The sequence below is a fragment of the Balaenoptera musculus genome, chromosome 14, assembly GCF_009873245.2.
Source record: "Balaenoptera musculus isolate JJ_BM4_2016_0621 chromosome 14, mBalMus1.pri.v3, whole genome shotgun sequence".
In the NCBI taxonomy this organism is placed as follows: domain Eukaryota; kingdom Metazoa; phylum Chordata; class Mammalia; order Artiodactyla; family Balaenopteridae; genus Balaenoptera; species Balaenoptera musculus.
This window is the reverse complement of record NC_045798.1, coordinates 24,436-48,006: the sequence shown is the minus strand read 5'-3', so window position 1 is coordinate 48,006 and position 23,571 is coordinate 24,436. Positions and strand designations below refer to the sequence as shown.

Sequence of the window (23,571 nt, the reverse complement as noted above, 5' to 3'; positions counted from 1 at the left end):
TGGAGGCCCTGTTGGGAGGAAAGAGCTGGAAGCAGGCCAGACCCTCCGCCGGGGGCGCGGCACTTCTCCGCAGGTTCCCTCAACCCGTGCGGACAGCGGTTTGGCAGCATCGAATAAAAACGCGTCCTTTACGCTCGCTTCCAGGAGCCTGTTCCACAGAAGTGAGGTAGTTGTGAACACAGGTCTGCACGTGCTGTTTGAAAAAGCGATCGCCAGCTGCGTCAGCGGCCACGGCTGGGAAGCTGCCGCTGCACGTTACACGTTACGCTGCGCCTCGCACGGGTGCTTTGCAGGACCCGGCGCAGACCGGGAGTCATGCCTGCGGTGCGGGCCCGATTGAGTATCGCCACAAGCAAACTCTCTCTGCTGTTAAAACTTGGTGTCTGTTTGCATAGTTAGACGGTAATTTTTTAGAACAATGCAAAGCCTTCGGTCCAGCTTGCCATGGCTCACCTGTTTGCGTCGGGGTGGGAGGGCGGCAGAGCGGGCTTTTGGGGTGCAACGGGCCACACGGAAGCCAGCCTGGCCGGGCCCCCGCCCTCGGGCCTTTGCAGGTTACCTCAGCTCTCAGCCTGTGCCCTCACCGGGCAGAGCGGGAAGCTTGGTGCCCGCGGCGATGTGAGGGCAGGGAGCCCAAACTCCAGCAGGGCTGGGCCAGAGGCCGGCACGTGTTCATTTCTTTGTCTCGGTGCCTTCTCTTCCTCCCTCCTTTCACTCATTCTCTTTTTCCTTGTCTTCGTTCCTCCTTTCCTTCTTCCCTTCCCTTTCTAATTTTACTATTTTGTCGGATTAGAGCAACCCTTAAATGTTTGTGGTTTTCAAATATAAGGGGTTTTTTCCCCCAAAATTAAAATAGTTAAAAGCGAATTTTGTTGGTCCCGCCTAGCGGGCCTCTGACTCCCCTTCGAAGGAGCGCCAAGGGCGTCTGCCCAGCCCCTGGCCCGCGGCCCTGCCCACCCACTCCGAGAGGCCTTGTTCTCCGTCTGGCAGATGCTGGGGGGATCTGATGACCCCAGCGCAGGCGCGCCCGCCCCCCATAGAGCCCGGAGAAGGAAGGAGGAAACGCGGTGACAAGCGGTGTGAGAAGTGGGAGAAACAAAGAGGTGGCGCGGCGGGTGAGGGGCACGAGGGCACCAGACAGAGGTTCCAGGCGTGCGGAGTGAGAAGTCTGGCAGCGAGAGCAGCGAGCTGGGCCTTGGTGCACCGCCAGCGTCTACGCTGTTGTGGGGACTACAAGGAAAGTCTGGCGGGCCCTGTCGCGCCGCCTTCTCTCACTGCTGCCACGATACCTGTGGCGGGAGAGGCCTCGCAGAGTTGCTCTGAGGACTGACGTGCAGTCAGCCGATCAGCGCCGGCGGTGGTCCTGACTGTCGTCTTGTTTGCAGAGGGGTTCAACCTGACTCAGGATGCAGAGTTTCCTGCAGCTGCTGAGGGGAAGCGGAGGTGCTGGCCTGCCCTTGGCCGAGCTGGTGACCCTCGCAGGCAGGCTGTGCCGGGAGGTACAGGACGACCCCGCCCAGGTGCAGCCCTTGGTCACGGCCGTGCTGGAGAGCCAGCTCCGCCTGTACCTCTTGGACAACGCGGACGTGGCCCTGGTGTGCGCCAGAGTGCTGGCCCAGCAGGAGCAGTACCGGGCTGCCTGCCAGCTGCTAGAGGTAGGACTGGGGGGGGGGGCGGGGAGAGGGGCAGCAGCCCACACCATCCTGAAGACGATGGAAACGCCCGGAAGTCAGCAGGAGCTTGGGGAGAGCTGCTATAAACCGAGCCAGGGCAGTTCACTCTCACTGTACTAAGTTCTAACTTGCCTGCTAACATGAGACAAAACTGTCCATCTATCGAATCCCTCTGGTCCTGGACCAGTGGTCCTGGCTTGGAAAGTTGGCACTCCGGTTAGTGAGGCAAGCAATCAAACAGACCCAGGACTGCAGTCCCTTAGCTGCGGGTCTGCATTCGGGAACTCTGAAGCCACAAGTATCTTTGTCACTCCTCTGGTGGTACTTTGAACCTCAACTCAATTGGTATCAAACCTGAGCTGCATTGATGGGAAACTATTTACGTCTTTATTTATCCACTTAATATTACTGCAGTACGTTTTGCTACCCAAATCCTGGTATGTTTGCTTGCAGGATGCTTCCTGCCCTAGATCATACTGGGATAGTGCAAATTATGGAGTATATACCTGTGTTACTTCCTAAAGTGTGAGGAATTCTGAATTCCAAAATACATCTGGCTCAAAAGGTTTTTTTTGTTTTTTTTTTGTTTTTTTTTAAAAAATTTATTTATTTTTGGCTGTGTTGGGTCTTCGTTTCTGTGCGCGGGCTTTCTCTAGTTGCGGTGAGTGGGGGCCACTCTTCATTGCGGTGCGCGGGCCTCTCACTGTTGCGACCTCTCTTGTTGCGGAGCACAGGCTCCAGACGCGCAGGCTCAGTAGTTGTGGCTCACGGGCCCAGTTGCTCCGCGGCATGTGGGATCCTCCCAGACCAGGGCTCGAACCTGTGTCCCCTGCATTGGCAGGCAGACTCTCAACCACTGTGCCACCAGGGAAGCCCTCAAAAGGTTTTAGTAAGAGATTTGGGGACCTGTGTTTCCCTTTTTCACTCCATATTACAGTCCATGCATAACTCATGCTGAGTTTACCTTCACGATACTAAACTGCCCAGTTCTTTGTTTTTGCTCCCTCTCCCCCAAGCCCTGTGGCACCCTCCTGGCGCTCACGCCCCACCACCGTGTCCTCTCCTGCCCCCTCTATCTATTAGTCTTCACGTAGCAGCCAGAGGCAGTTTTAAAACTGCGGAAGGGACCATGGTACGCGCCGAGGCGCGGCCCCAGAGCCTGCCACGCCGTCCTGGCTCCCGCACAGTGGCTTGCTGCTCTCTTGGAACTCCCGAGATCTTTGTCTTTTGACCTTTGTGTGTGCCGTTCCCTCTGCCAGAGGCTGGACACCACTCTGTGTGGCTGGTGCCTTCCTACCTGTCCGGTTTCTGCTTTAAATGTCACCCCGTCGAGCTAGTGCCTCCTTTATTCCCAAGGACTTAAGGGAGCCCTCACCCCCCCTCTATGGCTCCTTCCTCAGCTCACAGTTAGAAACCTGTCTTTTTCGATCTGTGATCCGCCTCCCCTCCTGCACTGCAGGCCCCAGGAGCAGGGGTGCGTTAGTTCTGCTCATTAAAGGATCCCCAACACCCAGCATGACACCTGGAACATAAGAGGGCTCAGCCTTCCAAATATGTCAGAATAAATGGCTGAACACACAGAGCTGAAGTAGCTGCCGTGAAGGCAGTCAGTGATGGAATGTGAGCGTGACATCAGTGATGAAAAACTCCCAGGAGAGGGACCGTAACTCAGGATGGTCCAGAAATGTCTCTGAGGAAGCGATGTGTTCTGAGACCTGAGAGAAAGGATGGGGCTGCCACATCAAGAAAGGGCACTTCCCGCCAAGGGCCACTCCTGCAGCTGGGGAGGCGCCAAGCGGGTTCCCTGTCTGACGGTTGTGCTGCCGTCTCCATCCTGGCAGGAGACTGCAGGCCTCAACCCAGCAAAATGGGCTTTTCCTGATGCTGTTGAGAGAAAGCTAAATGATTCTCAGCACCTCCCTCACCAAGATGGGCCTGAGAACACTGGGGTTAAAAGCAAGAACCACATACTGACCACAGGGGCTGTGTCCAGCGGAGGCCCACACTCAGCATCCTTGGCCATCTCTAAAGTCTGGTTACATGACCAAGCCGCACTGGGTTGGGGAGCTGTCACTGGCACAGACCGGGACCCCTTCGTCCCCCTCAGCTCAGAATGAACTCACTGAGCCCCAGGGGCCCGCCCTGCTGGTGGAAGAGAAAAGCCTTTCACGCAAGACGGGGATCAAGCCTCGGGCCCCTCAGACCTGACCATGTGGTTCTCAGCGCGGCTTGGCCTCTTGTGTGCTATGGCCACAGCCCGGAGTTGGCCTTCCCCTTGCCTGGCCCTCACCTTGGGGGGGGGTGGCGAGGGAGAGCTGTGCCCGCCTCCCGTTCGTGGGAGGGCCTGCTGGGGACAGGAGCCCAGCCATGGGGCTCGTGCCCTCGCCGCGGGGCACCAGCCAGCGGATGTTCTTAGCGGTCAGGCTGGGTCAACGGCGGGGCTCTGGGGCAGGCGAGCGTGCCGGGTCTCAGCAGGCTCTTGTCCACAGGGATGCCGGGTGCCGGGTGGCAGCCTGAAGCTGGTGCAGCTCTGGAATGACATCCACTACCGTCTGGTCATGAAGAGGCTCGGCGTGGCCACGCTGACCCCGGTGCAGAAGTTCCGGTGCAGGAAGAGGTATGCACCGGCCTTTATTGGCGCTTATTCCCTGGGGCTCCCAAGGGGTTTGCCCTCCCAGAGCACAGAAGGACTTAGGTGAAGTAGAGTCAGGGAGATGAGAGGAAGCAGTGACAGACAGAGGGCAATAGGCTCAACAGCAGCGGGTGCCCGCCACTGAGCCTCCTCTCCACCGCTCGGCTGGCTGTGGGGACGCTTTCCTACCTGTGCCCGCAGGGCGAGGACAGGGAGCTGTTCCCAGGACCCAGGCCGAAAGTTGTAGCTGCAGCAGGAGCTGCTGCCTGTCAGTGAGGGCCCTGCGGTGAGGGAGGCGGCAGGTGGGCACCCTGACCTCACTCGCTTCCTGCAGGATGGGTGCCCCTCAGCTCGGCTAATCCCCATGGTCAGGCTCTGCAGGCGCCTGGCCCGGATCCCAGCACGGCCCCTCAGGGCTGCAGGACCTTTAAAAGAGAGATAAAGGTGAGGGTCTGCAAGCACCACATGAGATACACTTAGTGCTTAGAAGGCCGTCTGGTACCCGGTGGCTGCTGGATAGATGTTGATGATAATCGCCACCGTGACCATTATCAGCACTAAGCACACGTTACGACTGCTAGTTACCATCATTACCATCATCACCGTTCATGGATGAGGTCACCAAGGCACAGAAAAGGTAGTCACTTGCCTGGTTACACACTAGAGAGATGCAAAGGCAGGATTCCAGCCTAGACATCGAGACTGTAGAGCCTTGTTCTTGACCTTGGGTGTCCCCCACTGGCCAGGAGGAGCTGCAGGTCTTGCTCTGAGCTCCTGAAAGCCCAAGTGACAGGAGTTTCTGAGCCATGGGCCTGGTTGATGGAAGAAGAGATGGATTCCTTTTGCATCAGACAGAATTTTTCTCATGGTGCCCACCAGATATGTCCTCAAAGCCCAGCAGTTAATCAGTCTTGAGGTCTTCAGGGATGCAGTCAGGTCCCTCCATATAGGCTCTGACAGCCTGCCAGAGGGTGGCTCAGCAAAGTAAATGCCTTGGGGACCAGCATGCAGTGTTTGTGAAGAGGCCCCTGGTTGCTGGGCATTACTAGAGGTGCTGGGGCCCTGCTGTCCTGGAGCTGCCCGCGGGTGTGGACGATGGACAGTAGACCAGGAAACAAAGCAGATCCCGTAATTCAGAGCAAGGAATGCTAGACGGAACTCGTTCAGTAGAGGGCTGTGACTCACTGGCCCTCTGCTTGTGGTAGGGCTGCAGCACAGGGCTGAGCCTTGGAGAGGCCTGAGCCCAGGGAAGGCGTGCTCTGGGCATAAGGAGGGGCGACACTGGAGTTAACAGCAGATGGTTAGTGCAGGAGCGGAGGTGGGAGGTTCTTGGAGTTTCTGGGAGTGGCCGTGGCTGGGGAAAAGGTTGTGTCAGGATTGACTCTAGAGGATTTGCCGATAGGTTGAATGTACTGGAGAAGGTAAAGAGAATAAACCTGGCTGCAGGGCTCTTGGGCTGATTGGCAGGGACGTGCTGGTCTCTCACTGGATGCGCAGGACGGGCTGGGGGACGGTGTGGGGAGTGGGAGATTGAGCTCCACTGGGATGTGTGGGGTGTATTTGCGATGTTCGTGGGGATTTGTTCAATTGGCATTTGGATAGCAAATCTTGTATAGACCGGTGCTGTTTGTTTATATGCCACTTTTTTCTTTTGGAACAATTCCAATATACACCCAGTAAAGAGGGTAGCATAACCAACCTCAGTACCCTCATCCCCCAGCTTTAACAGTCATGGCCACTGGTCAGTGAGCGTTACTGGAAACCCTGGTGGAAGTGTGGGGTGTGGGCCCGGGCAACACGAGACCCTTCCCTTGTTCAGGGGATGGACCTGGGGACTGCAGCACACAGTCCTGCAGGGGAGGGGGGTGGCCAGTGAAAGGACAGGAAGTCCAGGGCAGCACGACAGGTGCATTCAGAAGAAAGGGGGGGTCCGTAACCACCTCCTCACTGTCCTCATCCAGGAACCCACCGCCCGCCTCCCTCTGCCCTGACGGCCTCAAGAACCGGAACTTCCCCAGAGAAGTTCGCCAGAAGCTGCAGGACTTTGCTTCGGGCGTGAGCACCAACCCCAGCAAGGCCGAGCGGGTAAGAGCAGATGAGAGGGAGGCCAGGCAACCCTCCCCTTAGCCCATCCTCCCCGGTCCTTAGGGGACTCCCACCCTTAGGTGACATCACCACCCTGAGGGGATTGACCCGCATCCTTAGCCACACCTCTCCGCCTCCCCAGTGGCCTATCTGCCAGGGCGCTGGCGCTCTCCGCCTGCCCTGAACTGCCCTGGGAACGGAGCCCTTTGGCTGGCAGCCGCCTGCACACGTGGCGGGGTTAGTTTCATCACGGGAGTCTTAATACCCCGTCATCCAGTGTGGCTTCAACAGATGCTCACTGAGCGCTCACCGCGGCCGGGACTCCGGCAGGAGGGATGCACGGGTGAGCTCTCGGGATTAGGTGGAGGGGGCAGCATAAGAGCCTTGCCGCTCATAAAGCTGGCGTGCTCCCTTCTCTCCCGGTCCAATCAGCGGGGCTCTCCCAGTGGTCGCCCCGCCCCTTCTCTCCGGGTCCAATCAGCGGGGCCCTCCCGGAGCTCCGTGCTGTGGCCCTTGGTGGTTCGTATATGTCTCCTGAGGAAGGACAGGTTCCTGATCGCAGGGTCGGTCGTGGCCGACGCGCTCTCTCACCGGGCCGGCGGGCGGGCGGTCAGTGGTTTGGTGGCGCCTCGGGAGGGTCCGGTTTGCAAGCCCTGCCGAGCCCTCCCGGCTGTGAGTGGCCGTCGGCCGGGCGGCGGCTTGAGGAGGAACAAGGCCAGAGGCCACGGCGCCGGCCCGCGTGATGCCCCGGCCGCCCTGTGTCCCGGCCCGCTGGTGTCCCGGCCCCGCGTCTCAGGAGCGGGCTGGGCAAGCGGCGTGTTGTTTCGGGGCAGGAGGACCTGGCCTCGGAGACGCGCTTGACCACGGAGCAGGTCTACAACTGGTTCGCCAATTACCGGCGGCGCCAGAGGGCCCTTGTGCAGCGCGCGGCGCCAGCCCGGGACTCGGCGGAGGACGGCACCGCGAGGGAGGCCGTCCCGCCCCCCCCGCAGCCCACAGGCCAGCCCCACCTTGGCTCTGGGTGCGTGGACAGGCCTCAGTGGTCGGGTGAGTGGCCCCTCTCCCAAAACCTGTGTCTAGGGCCAGGCCGAGGTAGGGTCACTGGTTACAGGACAGGACCCTCTCCGCCAGCCCCCGTCTGCACGTTCGGGACTTCACCCTGTGGGAAGCGAGATCGCTGAAGCTGAGGGTCAGGTTGGGCTCAGGATGGGCCCAGGTGGGGCTGCAGCGGCGTTTTGCGTTGAGAGGTTACTTTGCGGCCAGGGCCAGGAGTCAGTGGGAAGTGAGCCAAGCACTAGAATTTAGGGTGTTCTGGGTTCCTAATTATGGGTGTTGGTTCAGACCAAAGACAGATCAAGGGACAAACAAAGAATACTCAGCAGCCAGCATGGCTGCTCTTAACCTGCTGGGAAGGAGGCTGGGAGTCTGAGCATCACCCAGCTTCCCCTCCTGTCTGATCGGCTTTTCACAGGACCTGAGGAAAGTGGGTCTGCACAGACCCAGGAGACCACCCAAGGGCCGTGGGAGCCACTGGTCCTGACCCCAGACTTCTCTGGAGACGAGACCATGCCAAAGTCACTGGCTCCCAGGTACTGCCACCCACGTGGGCCATGGGACCGTCCCCTGTTCAATTCCCCATCCTCAGTGGGAGACCAGGCCTGGAGTGGGCGTAGGAATGCCTGCCGGACACTGGGACCAGCTCAGTGATGGAGGGCAGAGAGAGCTGAGACCCCAGGTACAGGGGAGCCACTGGCAAGGAGCCCACGTCATGGACCCCAAACTTGTTCCCTGGAGCCTGACTCACAGCCTGACTTAACGTAAATTTTGGAGAACGGGGAAAACAAAGAAAAACATGCAGACCTATCTCCTAAAGGCAAACCCGCTGTCCTCGTGGTCTGTTTCTCTCTAGCATTTGGTATGGTTGGTATATCATTAAGTTAGTAACAGCCAACATTTCTTGCTACAGACCAGGCCCTGTCAAACCGCTTTCCCTCACCCTGTTGCCCCTGTGGTGCCGCACAAACTGCTGTGAGGAAAGTGCCGGCAGCAGCAGGACTGAGCCTGAGTGTGGGACCAGGTCCACGTCTGTGTAAACATCAAGCTGTGCCCACTTTTTCCATTTACACTTGTGTTTTCAGCGTCTCTCATGACACCACCTGGGCTGGCACCTCACATCCAGGCTGGCACTACCCAGGTGTGTGGCCTTAGGCAGGTTCCCGTGACCTCTCAGTGTCTGCTTTTTCTCACCTGTGAAATGAGGATAGTGATGGACCCTGCCATGCACGTCATTGCACAGATGACAGGGGTGGGGGGTTGTTAACAAAAGCCCAGGAGCACCATCTGAGACACAGGGAGCATTTGGGGAATATTTTAATTCTTTAAATTATTAGCTGCTGCCTAACATTCCTTTAAGATCCACCTTCATTTAATCATTCAACTATTAGGCTCTTCCTAATCATTTTCAGCTTTCAATATTGTGGAACAGTGCTTCATTGAAGGCCCTTGTAAATAAACTGCTAATGTATCTTAGGTTTCCAGCGGTAGTATTTTTTGTGTCTCTGGAACCCTTGCAGCCCCAGGGAGAACTGTGAAGGCAGCGTGATTGGGGTGGACCCCACAGCCATCTGTGGCTGCGTTGAGTCCGGAGCCCAGATTCCCAAACTGGGCCAGAATCTCCTCCCAGGCCCACCTCCCCCAGCCTGAGGGAGCCTCTGCCCACCAAGGGATGATGTTCGCTGTGCTCCCCAGGTCTCTGCAGGGTGGTGAGATGTACCAGGAGGGGCCTAGCCACGATCCTGCCACTCTTCCTCCCGTCTGCCCTGGCCCTGGCCTCTGCCCTCTGGCTGCTGGCAGCGACACGCTGGACCCCTCTCTGGGTGCCCCCGAGTCGTGGCTGACGTCTCTTGCACTGGCATCCTCCAAGGAAGTTCCCTTCCAGACTAGGCAACTGATCCACAGTCACGGGCTGGACCTCACGATGCGCCCTGCAGATGCTCCTCTGGCTGTGTCCATCGCCGCCCTTGGTGAGCCCAGCGCCACAGGTGGGTCTCGCTAGACAGACCATGTGTTTCTACATCAGATGCTTCAGCTGCTTGTATGTCATTTGACGGGGAAGAATTCTGAGGGGCCAGGACTTTCTGCTTGAATCTCATGTATTTGATTAGACCCCAGACCAGTGCAGTTGGAACAGGCTCTTCCCACCAACAGCCTGGATATTTTTCATTTTATTTTTGTTTTCAAAATAAAATGTGCACGTGACTAAAAAAATAAGATGGTGAGGAAAGAGTTAAAATGAAATGAAATGGCTGCCACCCCTGTACTCCAGTCCCTGTAACTAACCAGCCAACATCTGCTCCAACAGAGGAGGGCTGAGCAGTTCAGACCCCTGGCCCTCTCGTCCTAGTTTCTTCCTTAGTTGTAACTGTCGCTATAAATACCTTTAAAGAACACGTATTCAGGTATATATTTTGTGCACCAAACACGATAGCATCTTGTGACATCCCAGCTTCTAAGGAGGATGTTGGCACTGAACTCAGCCCGTCACCTAAATTCCTTAGTCTTCTGTGGTTACATACAGGTCGTCTTGTAGTTTGTCATTGCCTCCCTTTTTTCTTACATTGTCTGCTTTTATCAACATCCCTAACTTCTTGCAGTGTCTTAAGCATCCCCTCTGAAGACTTGTTGCTGGGGCCTCCTTCTTCCTGCTCCCAGTCTGGGGTGGAGCCGTCATCCCAGGAGCAACTTTAACTGCTTCCCTGGGTTTGCTTCAGTGTTTCCTTAATTGCAAGTCTTGTTCCTTCTTTCTTGACTCTTGTTATGTTAGAGAACGTCTTTAATTAACTTTATAAGAAAGGGTGCCTGCAAGGTAAAGTGTCTGATTCCTTGCATCTTCTGAAATTGTCTTTAATCCGCCCTCAAGTTTGATTAACGATTTGTCGGGGACAGAATTCTGAGTTTAAAATACTTTTTCCCTTAGAAATTTGAAAGCAACACAGCATCCAATCATAGCATCCAATGTTGTCATTTTAAGTCAGATGTCATTCTGATGTTTACGTATTTTTCCTTTATTGGAGCTTTTTATTTTTGAAGTCTTGGTGTTCTGAAATTTCACAGTGATGGTCCCAGGTGTGAGTCTTTTGAATTCACTTTGTTGTTAAGCTTTTCAATTTAAAGAACCAGAGAACAAGGTCTTCTTTAAGCTCTGGGCACTTTTTGTGATTTTCTTTGATAGTTTCCTCCTTCCAGTTCTCTCTTTAGAGCACAAATGTTATTTGGATGTTGGAAATCCTGGACCAATCTCCCAAAATGCTTACCTTTTAAAAAAATTTCTTTTTTATTGTACGTGCTTTTGTCTTAAACTCTGTCTTATGATATTTTGACAGTTATATATTTTAAGAGAACTCCAAGCTCTCTTTTCTTTTTTTTAAAAAATTATTTATTTATTTGGCTGTGCTGCGTCTTAGTTGCGGCACACGGGGTCTCTAGTTGCCGCGTGCAGGCTCTTAGTTGCGGCATGCGGGATCTAGTTCCCTGACCAGGGATCGAACCTGGGCCCCCTGCATTGGGAGCATGGAGTCTTAATCACTGGACCACCAGGGAAGTTCCCCAAGCTCCCTTTTCTTATTTCTGATTTTCCTTTCTTCATAGATCATGTTACTTGTTTTTGTTTTTTTTAATAAATTTTTAAAAAAAATAATTTATTTATTTTTGGCTGTGTCGGGTCTTCGTTGCTGCACACGGGCTTTCTCTAGTTGTGGCGAGCGGGGGCTACTCTTCGTTGTGGTGTGCGGGCTTCTCATTGAGGTTGCGGAGCATCTGCTCTCGGTGCGCGGCCTTCAGTAGTTGTGGCGCGCGGGCTTCAGTAGTTGTGGTGCGCAGGCTCTAGAGCGCAGGCTCAGTAGTTGTGGCGCACGGGCTTAGTTGCTTCGCGGCATGTGGGATCTTCCCGGACCAGGGCTCGAACCCGTGTCCCCTGCGTTGGCAGGTGGATTCTTAACCACTGCGCCACCAGGGAAGCCCCAATCGTATTACTTTTTATAGATGCAATATCTTATATGTCTCTGAGTATCCTAGTTAGAAGTTTCAGAAAATGTGCTTTCTTGCCTGAAGGGGGGAATGTTGGGGTTGTGGATTCAGGCCCTTCCTTGAACAGAGGAGGAAGAGGTGCCCCAAAGAGGAAGAGCCTGGAGACTCATTTCTCCGAGGCAGCTTTTCCATCTGATCGGATTGGTCTTTGATTTCAGAGACCTTTTCCTGTCCATGTTTACTAACAAGGCTGGAGTTGGGATGGGCAGTGGCCAGCCTCATACTGGGATGAGGGAAGCTGGTCTTCACACCGTGTCCAGCCTATGTGAGGGGTGATGTTCTCTGGGAATTGGAGAGCTCCCTGCCGGTTGCCTGAGCACCTTGCTTTCCCTCCCTCCCTGCAAACCTCTCAGGGTCCTTGGCCCCCGCTTATGCCCCAGCTTCCCTTCAGACTCCCCCCACCGTGGGATCAGACCTGTGCCCTGCATCTGCAGAACATGGACATCTCCCACCTGCCAGTTACCCTTCCCATGACACTCCCTTCGTTCTAGGCTTTGGGCTTTTTATTTCTGTTTCTCTTGGAGGAAGAAGATTAAACCCACTGATCTATTCTGTGTAAACTGGAAATGTTCAAATTAGCACTTAACCATATTTCCTGGACCTCAGACTATCTGTAAAGTTCTGCAGGAAAGGGGAAACAGCAGAAGGTGGAGGTAGAGTCATACACCAAATGGTTAGGAAGGTCTACGCTCTGGCAGACAGGAGGGAGGACTGTTGTTTGGGGTCTGAGATCAGGGATGCATGCTAGTTTTACCACCTGGATAGACTTAGGGCAGCAGTGGACCTTCCTTCTTAGCTCACTTTGCTCCTAAATGTCTGTTGACCCAGAATTGATCACGTCCACAGTGGCTTGCCTTTTAGGGTGAAAGACACCCTGAGGGATTTTCTACAATATCTTAAGTAGAGAGAAAAGGCAAGGCAAGGTAGTAACACCTTGCACTGCAGTGAAATCATGGTGAAACCCAAGGTGAAAGGGGAGGGCAACGGCCACGGGCTGGGCCAGCCTGTGGTGAACGGGGGACACTGCGGGGTCTCTACTCAGACGGCCGCGGTGGGCGTAGGGCGGACTGGGGTGCTGAGTCTTTGTTTGGCACCGGGGCTGGCGTGAGATCTAGAATGACAAAGAAAAATTTGAGGTCAGCAAAACCTGACATCGTTTTGGTCTTTGGGAGCCTGCAGAGACCACTGAGATCAGCAGAGGTGGCTGCTCTTTCCTCGGCGCAGGAGCCGAGGCTGGGGGCCGGCCAGGCTGGACGCCGCCTATCCGCGGAGGCCTGTGTTGGGCTGCACGTAGGCTGTGCCCCCTTCCCCCAGCACTGGGTTGTGGGATTTCTTCCCGTGCAGGATTCGCTGACCCTCCCAGCAGCAACGCCCAGAGCACATACCTGGAGGAGGGTCCAGGTACCAGCGGTGGCCGAGTGGAACCACAGGCGAGCGGCTTCCTGGTGCCCCAGCCTCCGCTGCAGGCTCCTGAGTTCACCCTCACCCAGAGGTAAGCTGCACAGCCACAGGGCTCAGGTGACACTGCCTACAGGCCACGGACGGGGTGCCTGGTGCACAGACTCACCATCTCCAACGGTGCAGAGTGCGTCCTTTCCTCATGGATTTCTGGAAACCTCAGCAGTCCCCCATCCTACATCTACCTAAAGAAGATGGTAGTGTTTCCCTCAGAGAGGCATTGGAGCAGATGTGGGCATCCGTTCTGTGGATGGTGCTTAGGCCTCCACGCTTCCCCAGAGGTCTCCCTGGGCCCCAGCAGCCTCTTTCAGGCATTTTCTTTTCCCCAAAGACTGTTTTAGTTTCTGGACAGCATCAAGGTCCTGATTGTATATTCCAAATTGGAGTTTTAAAGGGGCTTGGGACGGCCGTGAACGGCCTAGGTGCTGTGGACTGTGGCCAGTGGAGGCCGTGGCAGTGCCCAGAGACTTCACAGGAGGTGATGTCGGGCCAGGGGTCCTCCGGTGGAGAGGGAATCTACGATGGGGGCCGCAGGACAGGGTCCCCAGGGTTCGGGGTCTCCCTAGTCTGGGAGCAGAAGGCCAGGTGCCCCGTGAGGGCAGAATTACTGGGGGACATGGGAGAGAAGGGGAGCGGCCTCCCAGGTCACAGGCTCTGCTTGCGGAAACAGCCAGACGGTGGGAAAATCCAGACCGTGCTGATGGACTCACTTTTCCGTTTATGACCGGGAGCCACACACAGCAGCCACAGGGCCCCTCGTGGCCTGCTGGGCCTCTCCACTGGCTGGGTCACCCTTGGACTCCAGTGCCCCGGCTCAGCCTTGCTCTGATCTGGTAACCTTGATTCCTTGTTTAAAAACAGCTTCATTGGGGTGTAGTTGGCATAAAGTAAACCAACATGTTTAGATGGTACACAGGACAGTTTTCCGAGTGTGACTTACATATTTCCTACAAACCATAGCTGTGCTGCTAGTCACAGGTCACAGGGCTGTTTCCACCCCGGCCGCCTCAGGACCAAGGCCCTGCTTTCTTTAGCTGCGTTTCCTAGAGTCTCATGGAAGTTAAATCGTATAGCATGGACTCTCTTTTTGGTGTGGCTTCTTTCCCGCAGCCTGACCGCTGTGAGGCCTGCCCCGCTGCTGTGTGTGTCAGCGTCCCTCCCGCTTCGTTGCCGCGTCCCGGTCCTTGGTGGGGATTGTCATCACCTGTTGGCAGGCATTTGGGAGCTCCTGGTTTGGGGCTGCTGTGCACATCCCCAGACACGTGGCGGCCTGCATGTTTGCCTTCGTGTCCTGGGGCTTGTACACCTAGCGGTGGGATGACTGGGTCACAGGGTAGGTGTGGTGTGACTTTGAGGAACTGCGTGGTCATTGTTCCGAGCGGCCGCACCTGCTCCCCCTGCCGCTACCCCTGATTCGGTCCTAAGGACCTCTGGACTCCCTCACACCTCAGGCCTGTTCCTTCTCGTGACCTTCTCTTCCTTCCCATCTCTGCTCACCACCCCCTCCTCTGTGAGCCTGCCCTGATGTGCTCTCTGATTACCTGAGCCACCTGCCCAAGGTGTCACACAGGCCCCTCCAGCATCCTGCACACCTGAGGGCCCTGCAGGAGGAGGCCGTTCCCAAAAGAGAGTCCGGCCCCAGGAAGGGCTTCTGATGGGCAGAAAGTTCTCAGGGTGTGTCGCTCACAGTAAACAGCGTGAGCCTCAAATAGGGCCTGGCAAAGGGCCTGTCCTGACACTGTCCCTTTTCCAGCACCCCGGAGCTGGCCCCGGCCCCGCCTGCCTTCCCTGGCCCCGAGTTGGCCATGGAGCTGGGCCAGCCCATGCCCTCCAGCCAGGTGAGGCCTTCCTACGAGGTACCGTGGGTTTCCCTCCTAACTCCTGGGTCCTCAGCTTGGGACTTTGGAGTGAATAAAACGGGCAGAATTGAACATGGGGCAGGGATGCCTTGAGGCTGGACTTTGGTGGAATGAGAACTGGGAGGCAGGTGTCATGGGGAGGTGTTCCTTACGGAGTCCAGAGGGGGTGGGTCCCAGGATCAGGGGTGACCCAGATGGGAAGGCAGAGCCCACAGACGGTACCTCCGTGTGTGATGCTGTGTTGGCATTCCAGGTGCAGTGGCCCGATGACCAGACCTCCAGCGACGCCTTCTGGGGAGCCAGGATGCTCCTTGAGCTTTCAGGGGGCAGCCTGGGCTGAGCTGCCCCTCGGGAGCCCGGCCAGTGCTCCAGGGGAGCAAGTGTGGACGTCTGGTAACACAAGTTACAGAGGTCTGTCCCTACAGAAGAAGGAGGTCCCCAGAGTTCCCTGGGGGTTCTGCTGAGAAGCACTGAGGGCGGCTGAGCCCCCTGCCATGTTTGAATAGTTTGGTTGGCAACTCCCTATACTGCAAGAAGCATCTGAGAAACATTCATGAAGTCAGCAGTCAGAGGTGGGTCTGTTCTGCTCAGGCAGCAGCAGCTTGCAGTCAAGCTCCTGGGCAGGCTGTGGGCAGGAAGGCCCCTCTCCAGAGAGGAGGGTGTGGCACTGCAGCCACCCTCCTGCCTGTGCTGTGACAGGCCGGCCTTCTCCGCCCAGCCCCGTGGTGAGTGCGGTGTGGGCCCGCACGTAGGCACGTGCTCCGCAGGAGAGCGCTGGGTGGGGCGCGGCGCCTTCCCCTCGCGTTGTGATCCGTTGTGTTTGCCGACCAAGTGTTCTGTTCAATTAAAGTTTAATGTTCTGACACCCCCCTCCCCCATTCACTTAACTGTCCCGGACACCTGCCCCTCCCAGGCCTGGCCCCCATTGCACAGCGCGTGGGCACTACTCCACGCATCAGGACCTGGTGAGGGATATTCGGATCCTTCCCACCGGCTCCGTTTTATAAGCAGCGTCCCGTGGGCATCTCTGCGCTCTGCCCCTTACCTGGTCACTTTGCCCCGGGAAGGAGGAATTGCCCCCAAGGTGGAAGCGGCGTGTCGAGCGCACAGGCCAGGGGCTGAGCTTTGACACCCAGGACTGTCCCCTCTGGGAATGGGCCCTTGACCCTCACCTCCCCGTCCTGTTGGTCAGCAGAAGTGGTAGAGCGGGGAGCAAAGTCAGGTTTGTGCCCTCGGGGCTCACAGGAGAGTGGGGAGAGGCAGAGGACTAAGGGGGCGCTTCCAGGTACTTGCTGGGGGATGGGGTGAAGTGGGGAGCAGCTGAGAGCCTGGGATGCCTGAGTGGACGCCGGGAGCTCCCCAGGAGCGGTGTCTCAGCTGAGACCACCAGTGCTCCCCCCGCAGCCCGTCACGTCCCATCTTCCTCGCCAGAACCGCAGGCAGGGCCGAGCACCACGAGTGACAGGCGTGCCACTTGGACGGCCACTCACATTCCAGGTTCCCGGAAACTCGGGCCTTTCAGTTTGAAAACATTTCCTTATTTTGAAACAATTGAAAACTGGCCAAAAGTTGAAAATGGGGTACAAAGATCTTTTTTCCTTTGAGCCATTTGAGAACAAGTTACTGACCTGCTGCCCCATCATATTCCCCTAATACTTTATGTGTTTCCTTCAGATAAGGAATTCTACACATGCACAGCACCTCCATGGAAATCAGGGAATCAGTCCTGGTGCTTTACCGCCTCCTAATTGCCAGACACCATGAGAGTTCAGGTAGTTGTCCCAGTAATGCCCTGGATGTGAGAGAATCCAAATCCGCCCCATAGCACTGGCTGCCTTTACTCAACAGGGCTTTCAGTGCCCTTCAGCCTGGGACAGTCCCTGGGTTTTCCTGGCCTTCCATGACCTCGACTTGAGGATTGCAAGCCGGTTACTCTGCAGAATGTCCCCCAAAGTGGCCATGTTTGACGTTTCCTTGTGATTTGGGGTTTGCATTTGGAAGGAATATCCCAGAAGTGACGCTTGGTCCTTACTGCGTCTTCTGGGCGGCACATGGTCTTGCTCACCTCACCCCATCGCTGATGGTGTTCATCTCCATCACCTGGTTAGGGTGTTGCCGACCAAGCTTCTCCACTGTAAAGTTCCTCTTTTTCTCTTTGTGTAAGTATTTTAGGGGATGGTGCTTTGAAGCTATGTAAATATCCTGTTTCTCATCAAATTTTCTATTAACTAATTCATTAGTTTCCCTAATGTGCTTACCTAATTCTCAGAATTCGTGAACATTGTACTCTCCCTTTTACCCCAGTTCTGGGATCTCAGACGTCACTGACGTTCCCCACACATGCACACAGTGTACAACCCCGTCACCAAGAGTCACTCTTCATGATGTACCCTTCACCCAAATGGTGATTGATGTAAATAACTGAGTTCCACAACGCATTTTACCCAGTCTTATCCACACAACCTGTCCCCACATGAAGCACGCTCTTCAAACTCACTCACCCTTATTCAAATTCTGTACAACATGTCAGCACAATTAGTGAACGTGCTTTAGGGTTAGGGGTTAGGGGTTATAACGCCCTGGGCTGCTACAGGGTGTGCCACCCGTCGACCTTCCCAGGAAACATGTAGAGCTCTGGGCCTGTCCTGGTCTCCTGTGGCCAGCAGACCCTGGTTGCCCTGGGTGGGGACTGGTCACAGTCAGAGGCGGGACCCTGGTGAGGACCCGTGGTCCTCTCGTGAGGACCTCTAGGGCATTTTCCTCCCTCCTACCCTTGGCAGGCACTGGGCTCCATCCTGAAAGTCCCAGAGCCCTGAGTCGCCAGCTGCGTCAGGTCTGCTTTGGAGAAAATGGACTAAAGTCTCTGGAGCTGACCCTTGACAGACCGGACCTCCTGCGGAGGGCCACCTATGCTGTGTCAGACCTGCGGAAGGAGGCAAGGGGCTCGCCCCTCCTCCACAGAGCACCTGGAGGGAGGGGGCTCTGCCCTCTGGGTCCTGGCAATCAGGCCTCCTTGCCCACCACTTCCCTCCCTGCTTCCTGGCTTGACCCCAGGCCCTTCTGAGAAGAGGGTGTTGGCCCACAGTCTGTCCTGCTCGCCCCTCCTGAAAGGGCCAGCCTGAGCCAGTGGACATTGGTGAGATGCAATGACCAGGCAAGAGTGTCTCTTTCTGTGTCTCCCCTACTGAGATGAAGACGCAGATAGCGGCCATTCCAACCTGCTGATGGCTGGGGGAGGGGCCCAGAGGACGGTGAGGGGTGGGGTCTGGCTATTCCTGGGCTTTCCGGGCTCCAGGAAGGGGGGGTGCTGTGACCAGCTCCAGGGAGCCCCCCCCCCCCGTCCTCATCCTCCCATGGCCCCTGGAGGCTGAGAGCTGTGTCCAGAGCTCCCAGTCAGGGCCAGAGTGACCACCCAGCAGTGGCCTTGGTCTGTCTGTGAAGGGCCCTGCCTCTACCCTCACCCACTGTGGTCTCGGGGGAAGGGGACAGAGCAGAGGGTGCCTGTATCTGTTCCTTAGGGCTGCTGTAACAAAGTACCACAAGGGAATCCCTGGCGGTCCAGTGCTTAGGACTCCACACTCTGACTGCTGAGGGTGCGTGTTCCATCCCTGGTCGGGGAACTAAGATCCCACAAGCCGCGCGGTGCAGCCGAAAAACAAAACAATGAGGTGCCACAAACCAGGTGGCTCAGAACAACAGAAATCTGTCGTCTCGTGGTCCTGGAGACTGGAAGTGTGGCATCTAGGTGTTGGCAAGGCCTTGAGGGCACCGGGGGGAGGATCTGATTCAGGGCTCCCTCCAGCTTCTGGCAGCTCTTGTCTTGGGACAGCATAGCTGCAGTCCTCACAAGGCATTTTCCGTGTGTGTGTGTGTGTGTGTGTGTGTGTGTTGTCTGTCAAAATTCCCCCTTTTTATACCAACACGATCAAAGTGGGTTCCGGCCAACCCGAATGATTTCCTCTTGACTTGATCATCTGCAAAGACCCCATATCCATGTCATGTCACATTCACAGGTACTGGGGGTTGGGACTTCCACACGTGGATTTCTGGGAGCACAATTCAACCTGTAACAGTGTTCCTGTTTCTGGCAGTGATCTCCACCCCTTGCTGGCCTGAGGCGCCTTGGTCCCTCCCTGGGGCAACCCCATCACGCTTACTGGGGGCCCCAGGCAGGAGACCCTATCCCTCCTGGCTGTAGGACTTGGGTCTGGCGCTGGGCTCCTCCGCCCAGTGAGGGCTGGGGCCAGCCTGTCCTGGGGTTGGAGGTGCTAAAGTATTGAAGGTAGTTAGATGGAGTCCTGGCTCTCTGGGTGCAGAACCATATCCATGTTGGCGGGGCCAGCGGGGCCCGGACCGTGTCTTCAGTATCCAGGGAGCGGAGAGTGTGGACGGAGTGAGGCGCAGGCACCCTCAGCTCTAACCCAGTACAGAAGCACTAGCGTGGATCCGCTTCTGGAGCCGACCCCTGGGGAGCCCAGGCCTGTGTGTCTGTAACAGCATCCGCGGGGTTCGTGCGGCTTCTCGTGGACCTGGGCCCCCGCGGGATTACACAGCTGGGAGCCCTTCTGTGTGGCCGGACCGTGTTCATCTGGGTCACGCACTTGGTGCTGGTGGCGCCCGAGTGCCACGCCACTCCAAGGCTGTGTCGTGGGTGAGCCATGCCTGCCCTCACTCGTGGTCCCGACAACACCGCAGTGTCCTTCCCCTGAGCAAGATGCCACCCTCTGGTGGCCTGTGGAGCCCGTGCTGTCCCCAGCTGGGACTCGGGGGACAGCGGCCGGGAGGGCAGAGCGCAGGCGTCGGTCTTGGACATGGGCACGGAATCTCATCCCCGGGGCTTTGCCCCAGGGTTTCTCTTTATTTTCTCACTAGAATTTCATCAGGGCTCCAGTCGACCCTTGAGCCAGTGGGGCTGGGGCGCTGACCCTCTGCCGTCAGAATGGAGTATGACTGATGGTCGCCCTCCGTCACCCTGGTTTCGCATTGGTGGATCCAGTCTGCAGCATTTTCTATTGAAAAGAATCCACACGTGAGTAGATCCGAGCGGTTCAAACCCGAATTGTTCAAGGGTCAACTGTATTTTACGAAAGCATCCCCGCATTAAGGCGCTGTCACTCAGGGCACACAGCGTTCTTCGTACAGAAGTGGGTCATAGTGGTACTTCCGAAGGGCCGCACGTGCACCGGGGACCGGCCCCGCCAGCCACCCGAGGGCCAGCCGCCCCTGCGTTCTTGCTCTCATTAGTGTTCTGATGGCCCTTTCTTGTTACAGTGTCGATGCCGTTGAACAAGTTAATCGACACGTTGAAAAGGAGGTGTGTTAAAACTCACAACATTAAGTTTAAATCCAGTTTTTACACCAAAACGAGAATATATTAAAATTTTTCCTTTCTGGCTTTAATGGAAGTGAGCTCATCAACAACTTTTTCCTTTTGTTGAGAAAGTCACAGTTTAATAGGCAGCATATTTGTAATACTACATAAAATGTCTGTTTTGTAAACAGTGACATCCTACACTAAATGAAATATGTAAGCATATCAAGCTTTGTTATTAAAATCAGAATTTGTTAAAGGTCACTTAACACTCAGCTGTTAACTGTGAACCCAAACGGTCCGGGGGTCTTTTCTAGTGGGAGATTTCTAAGCACCATTCCCGGCTTTTCTATGCTAATTGGTCTGTTTACATTGTCCTTATTTTTGGGTCCATCTTGTTAATGTGTATTTTTACTAGGAATCACCAATTTCTTCTAGGTTTCCAATCTGAAGCAAAAGATTTCTTTTATTTGACTTTAATTTTCCCTCTCTTTCTAGTTTTCTATAGAATTGTCACAATTAATGAGCACTATTGAAACATTATTATTAACTGCAATCCATATTTTATGCTATTCAAGTTCCCTTCCTTCTACCTTTTTCTGTTCCAGGATCCCATCCAGGGCACCACATGACATGTGATCATCATGTCTGTTTAGGCTCTTCTGGGCTTGGACAGGTTCTGAGACCCTCCTTGTTTCGATGACCATGGCAGGGTGGTGGAGGACCGGGCAGGTACTCTGTAGGCTGTCCCGCATTGGGATTTACTTGGTGTTTTTCTCATGGTTAGACGGGGGTTATGGGTTTTGTGGAAGCAGATCACAGAGGTCAAGGGCTTTCTCATCACTTTATATCAAGGCAGTAGGCTCTCGAGACACTTACCACTGTTACTGTTAACCTTGGTCACCTGGCTGAGGTAGTTTGTCAGGTTCCCGCTGCGCTTTGGAACCTTTCCCGACAGCTCCAGCCAATCCTGACCACTCCCCTCTCTGAGTTTCTGTAGCTCTGATCTTCAAGTCACATGTTGCTGGTCTGCTTTCTTCCTGTAGTATCTGTTCTCTAGAAATCCCATGTCTGGGAGTCTCCAGAAAGTTGACAGTTTTCAGGAGGAGAGAATATTCTGCTGTACCCTCCTCTCCCTAGCTCGGTACTGGACTCATGGTAGGAGGGTGATGTATTTATATCAAGCTTCTGATACCGAGTTCCTCTGCTGAGTTTATGATTAACCTTTCTTTACAAAAGTGTATTCCTTTTTTTGTCCCACCCCTGTTCCCCTCAGGATTGAGGAGTATCAGAGAAAAGGGGCGGGGGGGAACCGGTCAGGACCCTGCAGGGCCCTCCTGGGTTCAAAAGACTCTCCATGTCCCCCATTTCTTGTTTGCAGAGAAAGGCTTTAGTCTCCTAGGCCTTTCCTGAGTTCCAAAGAGCGGACACATGCACTTACTAATTAGGGAAGATAGGGAATGCAGAAACGAAGGAAAAGCAGGCCCAGATGGTGTCAGAGGAAACACCAGGGGCCAACCAGGAATTAAAATTCTTAACCCATCACATAGGCTCTAAGTAAATAATAAAATGCCTCAACTGTGGCCTTTGCTCTCTCCTAGAAACAGGTTAAAGGATGACAAGACCATGATTTTCTAGTTTGCTTTTCAGGGACATGAAGATCAATCACAGTCACCAATGACACATTGAGTCACAGGATGGTGCTGGGAAGTCTGCAACTGAGGTCTCATCAGGAAGCTGAAATCACCAAGACCCCCTCTCATTTACCCTTTTTGCCTTTAAAGACCTTGCACCCTGGCCAGCCAGCAAGATGGACCTGAGACAAACCTGCATCCCCCACCTTCTGGACTGGTGCACAGCTCAGGTCCAGCCGCTTGTCAATATTCCAGAGGCAAGTGCTGGCAGGAACAGAAAAATTGCTTTAATAAGAAAGCCAGCAGTCTGGGGAGAAGGCAAACTCATGTCCCAAAACCAACTCCAAAGAGTCTGCTTAGCCACGAAAAAGGTGAAGTAATCTCAGTTAATCACTGAGGTAGGGGGTCCAAGCCATCCCACGCCCCACTGTGTGCAGGCTTGTGGACTCCTTGTGACCTCTCTTTAGATGCTATCCTGCTCACACAGTTTGCTCGTGAGGTTACTGAAGGCCAAGCTGGGGAAAAGGTCCAATCATCTGTTAATTACTTATTCTTTATATTTCTTTAATCTAAGGAAAGAACCAACAGGTTAGGCAAAGTATTATGTGATCAAAACATTTGGAAGATGTGCTTGGGTTAGTTAAAATATAGCTTTGCTGAAGTGGTAGGACAAACGGGGCCTCCTGCAGAGAGCTCTTTCCTGCCAAAAGCTGCTTACAGATTAATAAAACTCTCTCTGCTCCAAACGCTGATGTTTCTGTTTGTTTGGCCTCATTATGTGTCAGGCACATGAACTTGGGTTCAACAACACTTCTGGGTCAGTGGCTTTTGACTAGGAGATGGCACGCTTTTCTCATGTCATAATCCGAGGGCATGGAGCGCATCTGTTAGGCCAGAGAGAGCAAGAGGACAGATCGGGCAGTTCCCTTTTTCCCTTTGGCAGATGTCGTGCTTTGCTTTCTTTTAAGCAGAGTCTCTCCCTGACGCTTAGCACCTTTACCCCACTTCGCTCACTCTGCCCGCAAAGGATCTGCCTGGTGAAATCTTTGATCAATTGTTTGGAGACAGAAGGGCGAGAACCTTCTCTTGGTGCACACGCCCCCCCCCGCCCCCCCAACGCTGATAATCCCAGAGCAGCTGTCTTTAAACAAGGGCATGAGGAAGGCCAGCCACAGAGGGCTTTGTTTTGTTGAGTGGAGTTTGTGAGTTGATGTAACCCATCAATGGGCTCGTGCGCCTGTGGCACAGAAAGCCCAACTCCTGCAGTGGGAGTTTGCAGCAAAGTAAGGGCTTATGGCACCAAGCAAGAGAGTGGGTGACAAGCCTCAGATCCACTCCAACTTGACCGTTTTTAAAGGGGAAGAACAAAGAAGTTGGGGTTAATTATCATCTTGTGACACATTTTTTAATATTTTTTATTTAGCTGCGCTGGATCTTAGTTGCAGCACACGGGATCTTCGTTGTGGCCTGCGGGCTCTAGTTCCCTGACCAGGGATCGAACCTGGGCCCCCTGCACTGGGAGTGTGGAGTCTTAACCGCTGGACCACCAGGGAAGTCCCCTTGTGACATTTCTTAGTCGTAGTTTTGGGGCTCAGGATGTCTCTGGTTTGCCACTCTCTGGAGATCCATGGCTTGGCCATCCGTGAGCTCATCTTGCTCTGGAGAAAAAACACGACTTTGTATGTTGATGATGAGACCTCATCTGACTCTGGGGGTGAGTGCTCAGTGAGCAAAGGATTAGGTCAGAGGGGACAAGAAAGGGAATAAAGTTTTGGACAGAGGCTAATCATCAACATGGCAGGGGAGCTCGGTTTTAGGGGGACTTGGTTTCACG

The 23,571-nt window shown here is 54.9% G+C and overlaps 1 protein-coding gene across 2 annotated transcripts; it reads left to right on the top strand.

The window, feature by feature from the left end:
* Nucleotides 1-1,406: 1,406 nt before the first annotated feature.
* Nucleotides 1,407-15,132, top strand: ANHX (anomalous homeobox). 2 transcript variants are annotated; one of them, XM_036874124.1, is made up of 9 exons: nt 1,407-1,655; nt 4,163-4,290; nt 6,267-6,390; nt 7,224-7,437; nt 7,862-7,979; nt 9,139-9,431; nt 12,820-12,967; nt 14,687-14,771; nt 15,046-15,132. In XM_036874124.1, the coding sequence occupies exons 1-9, from the start codon at nt 1,407-1,409 to the stop codon at nt 15,130-15,132; spliced, it is 1,446 nt and encodes a 481-aa protein (XP_036730019.1). The 2 variants fall into 2 exon arrangements, with proteins under 2 accessions (XP_036730019.1, XP_036730020.1); XM_036874125.1 differs by lacking the exon at nt 9,139-9,431 and having other exon boundaries at nt 12,839-12,967.
* Nucleotides 15,133-23,571: the final 8,439 nt, after the last annotated feature.

What these genes read in the sequence shown, in the direction of transcription:
- ANHX (XM_036874124.1), top strand. Translation starts at nt 1,407, where the DNA reads ATGCAGAGTTTCCTGCAGCTGCTGAGGGGAAGCGGAGGTGCTGGCCTG. An exon ending in CTGCCTGCCAGCTGCTAGAG is followed by an intron (nt 1,656 to 4,162) that starts GTAGGACTGGGG and finishes TCTTGTCCACAG; the next exon opens with GGATGCCGGGTGCCGGGTGG. An exon ending in AGCCCATGCCCTCCAGCCAG is followed by an intron (nt 14,772 to 15,045) that starts GTGAGGCCTTCC and finishes TTGGCATTCCAG; the next exon opens with GTGCAGTGGCCCGATGACCA.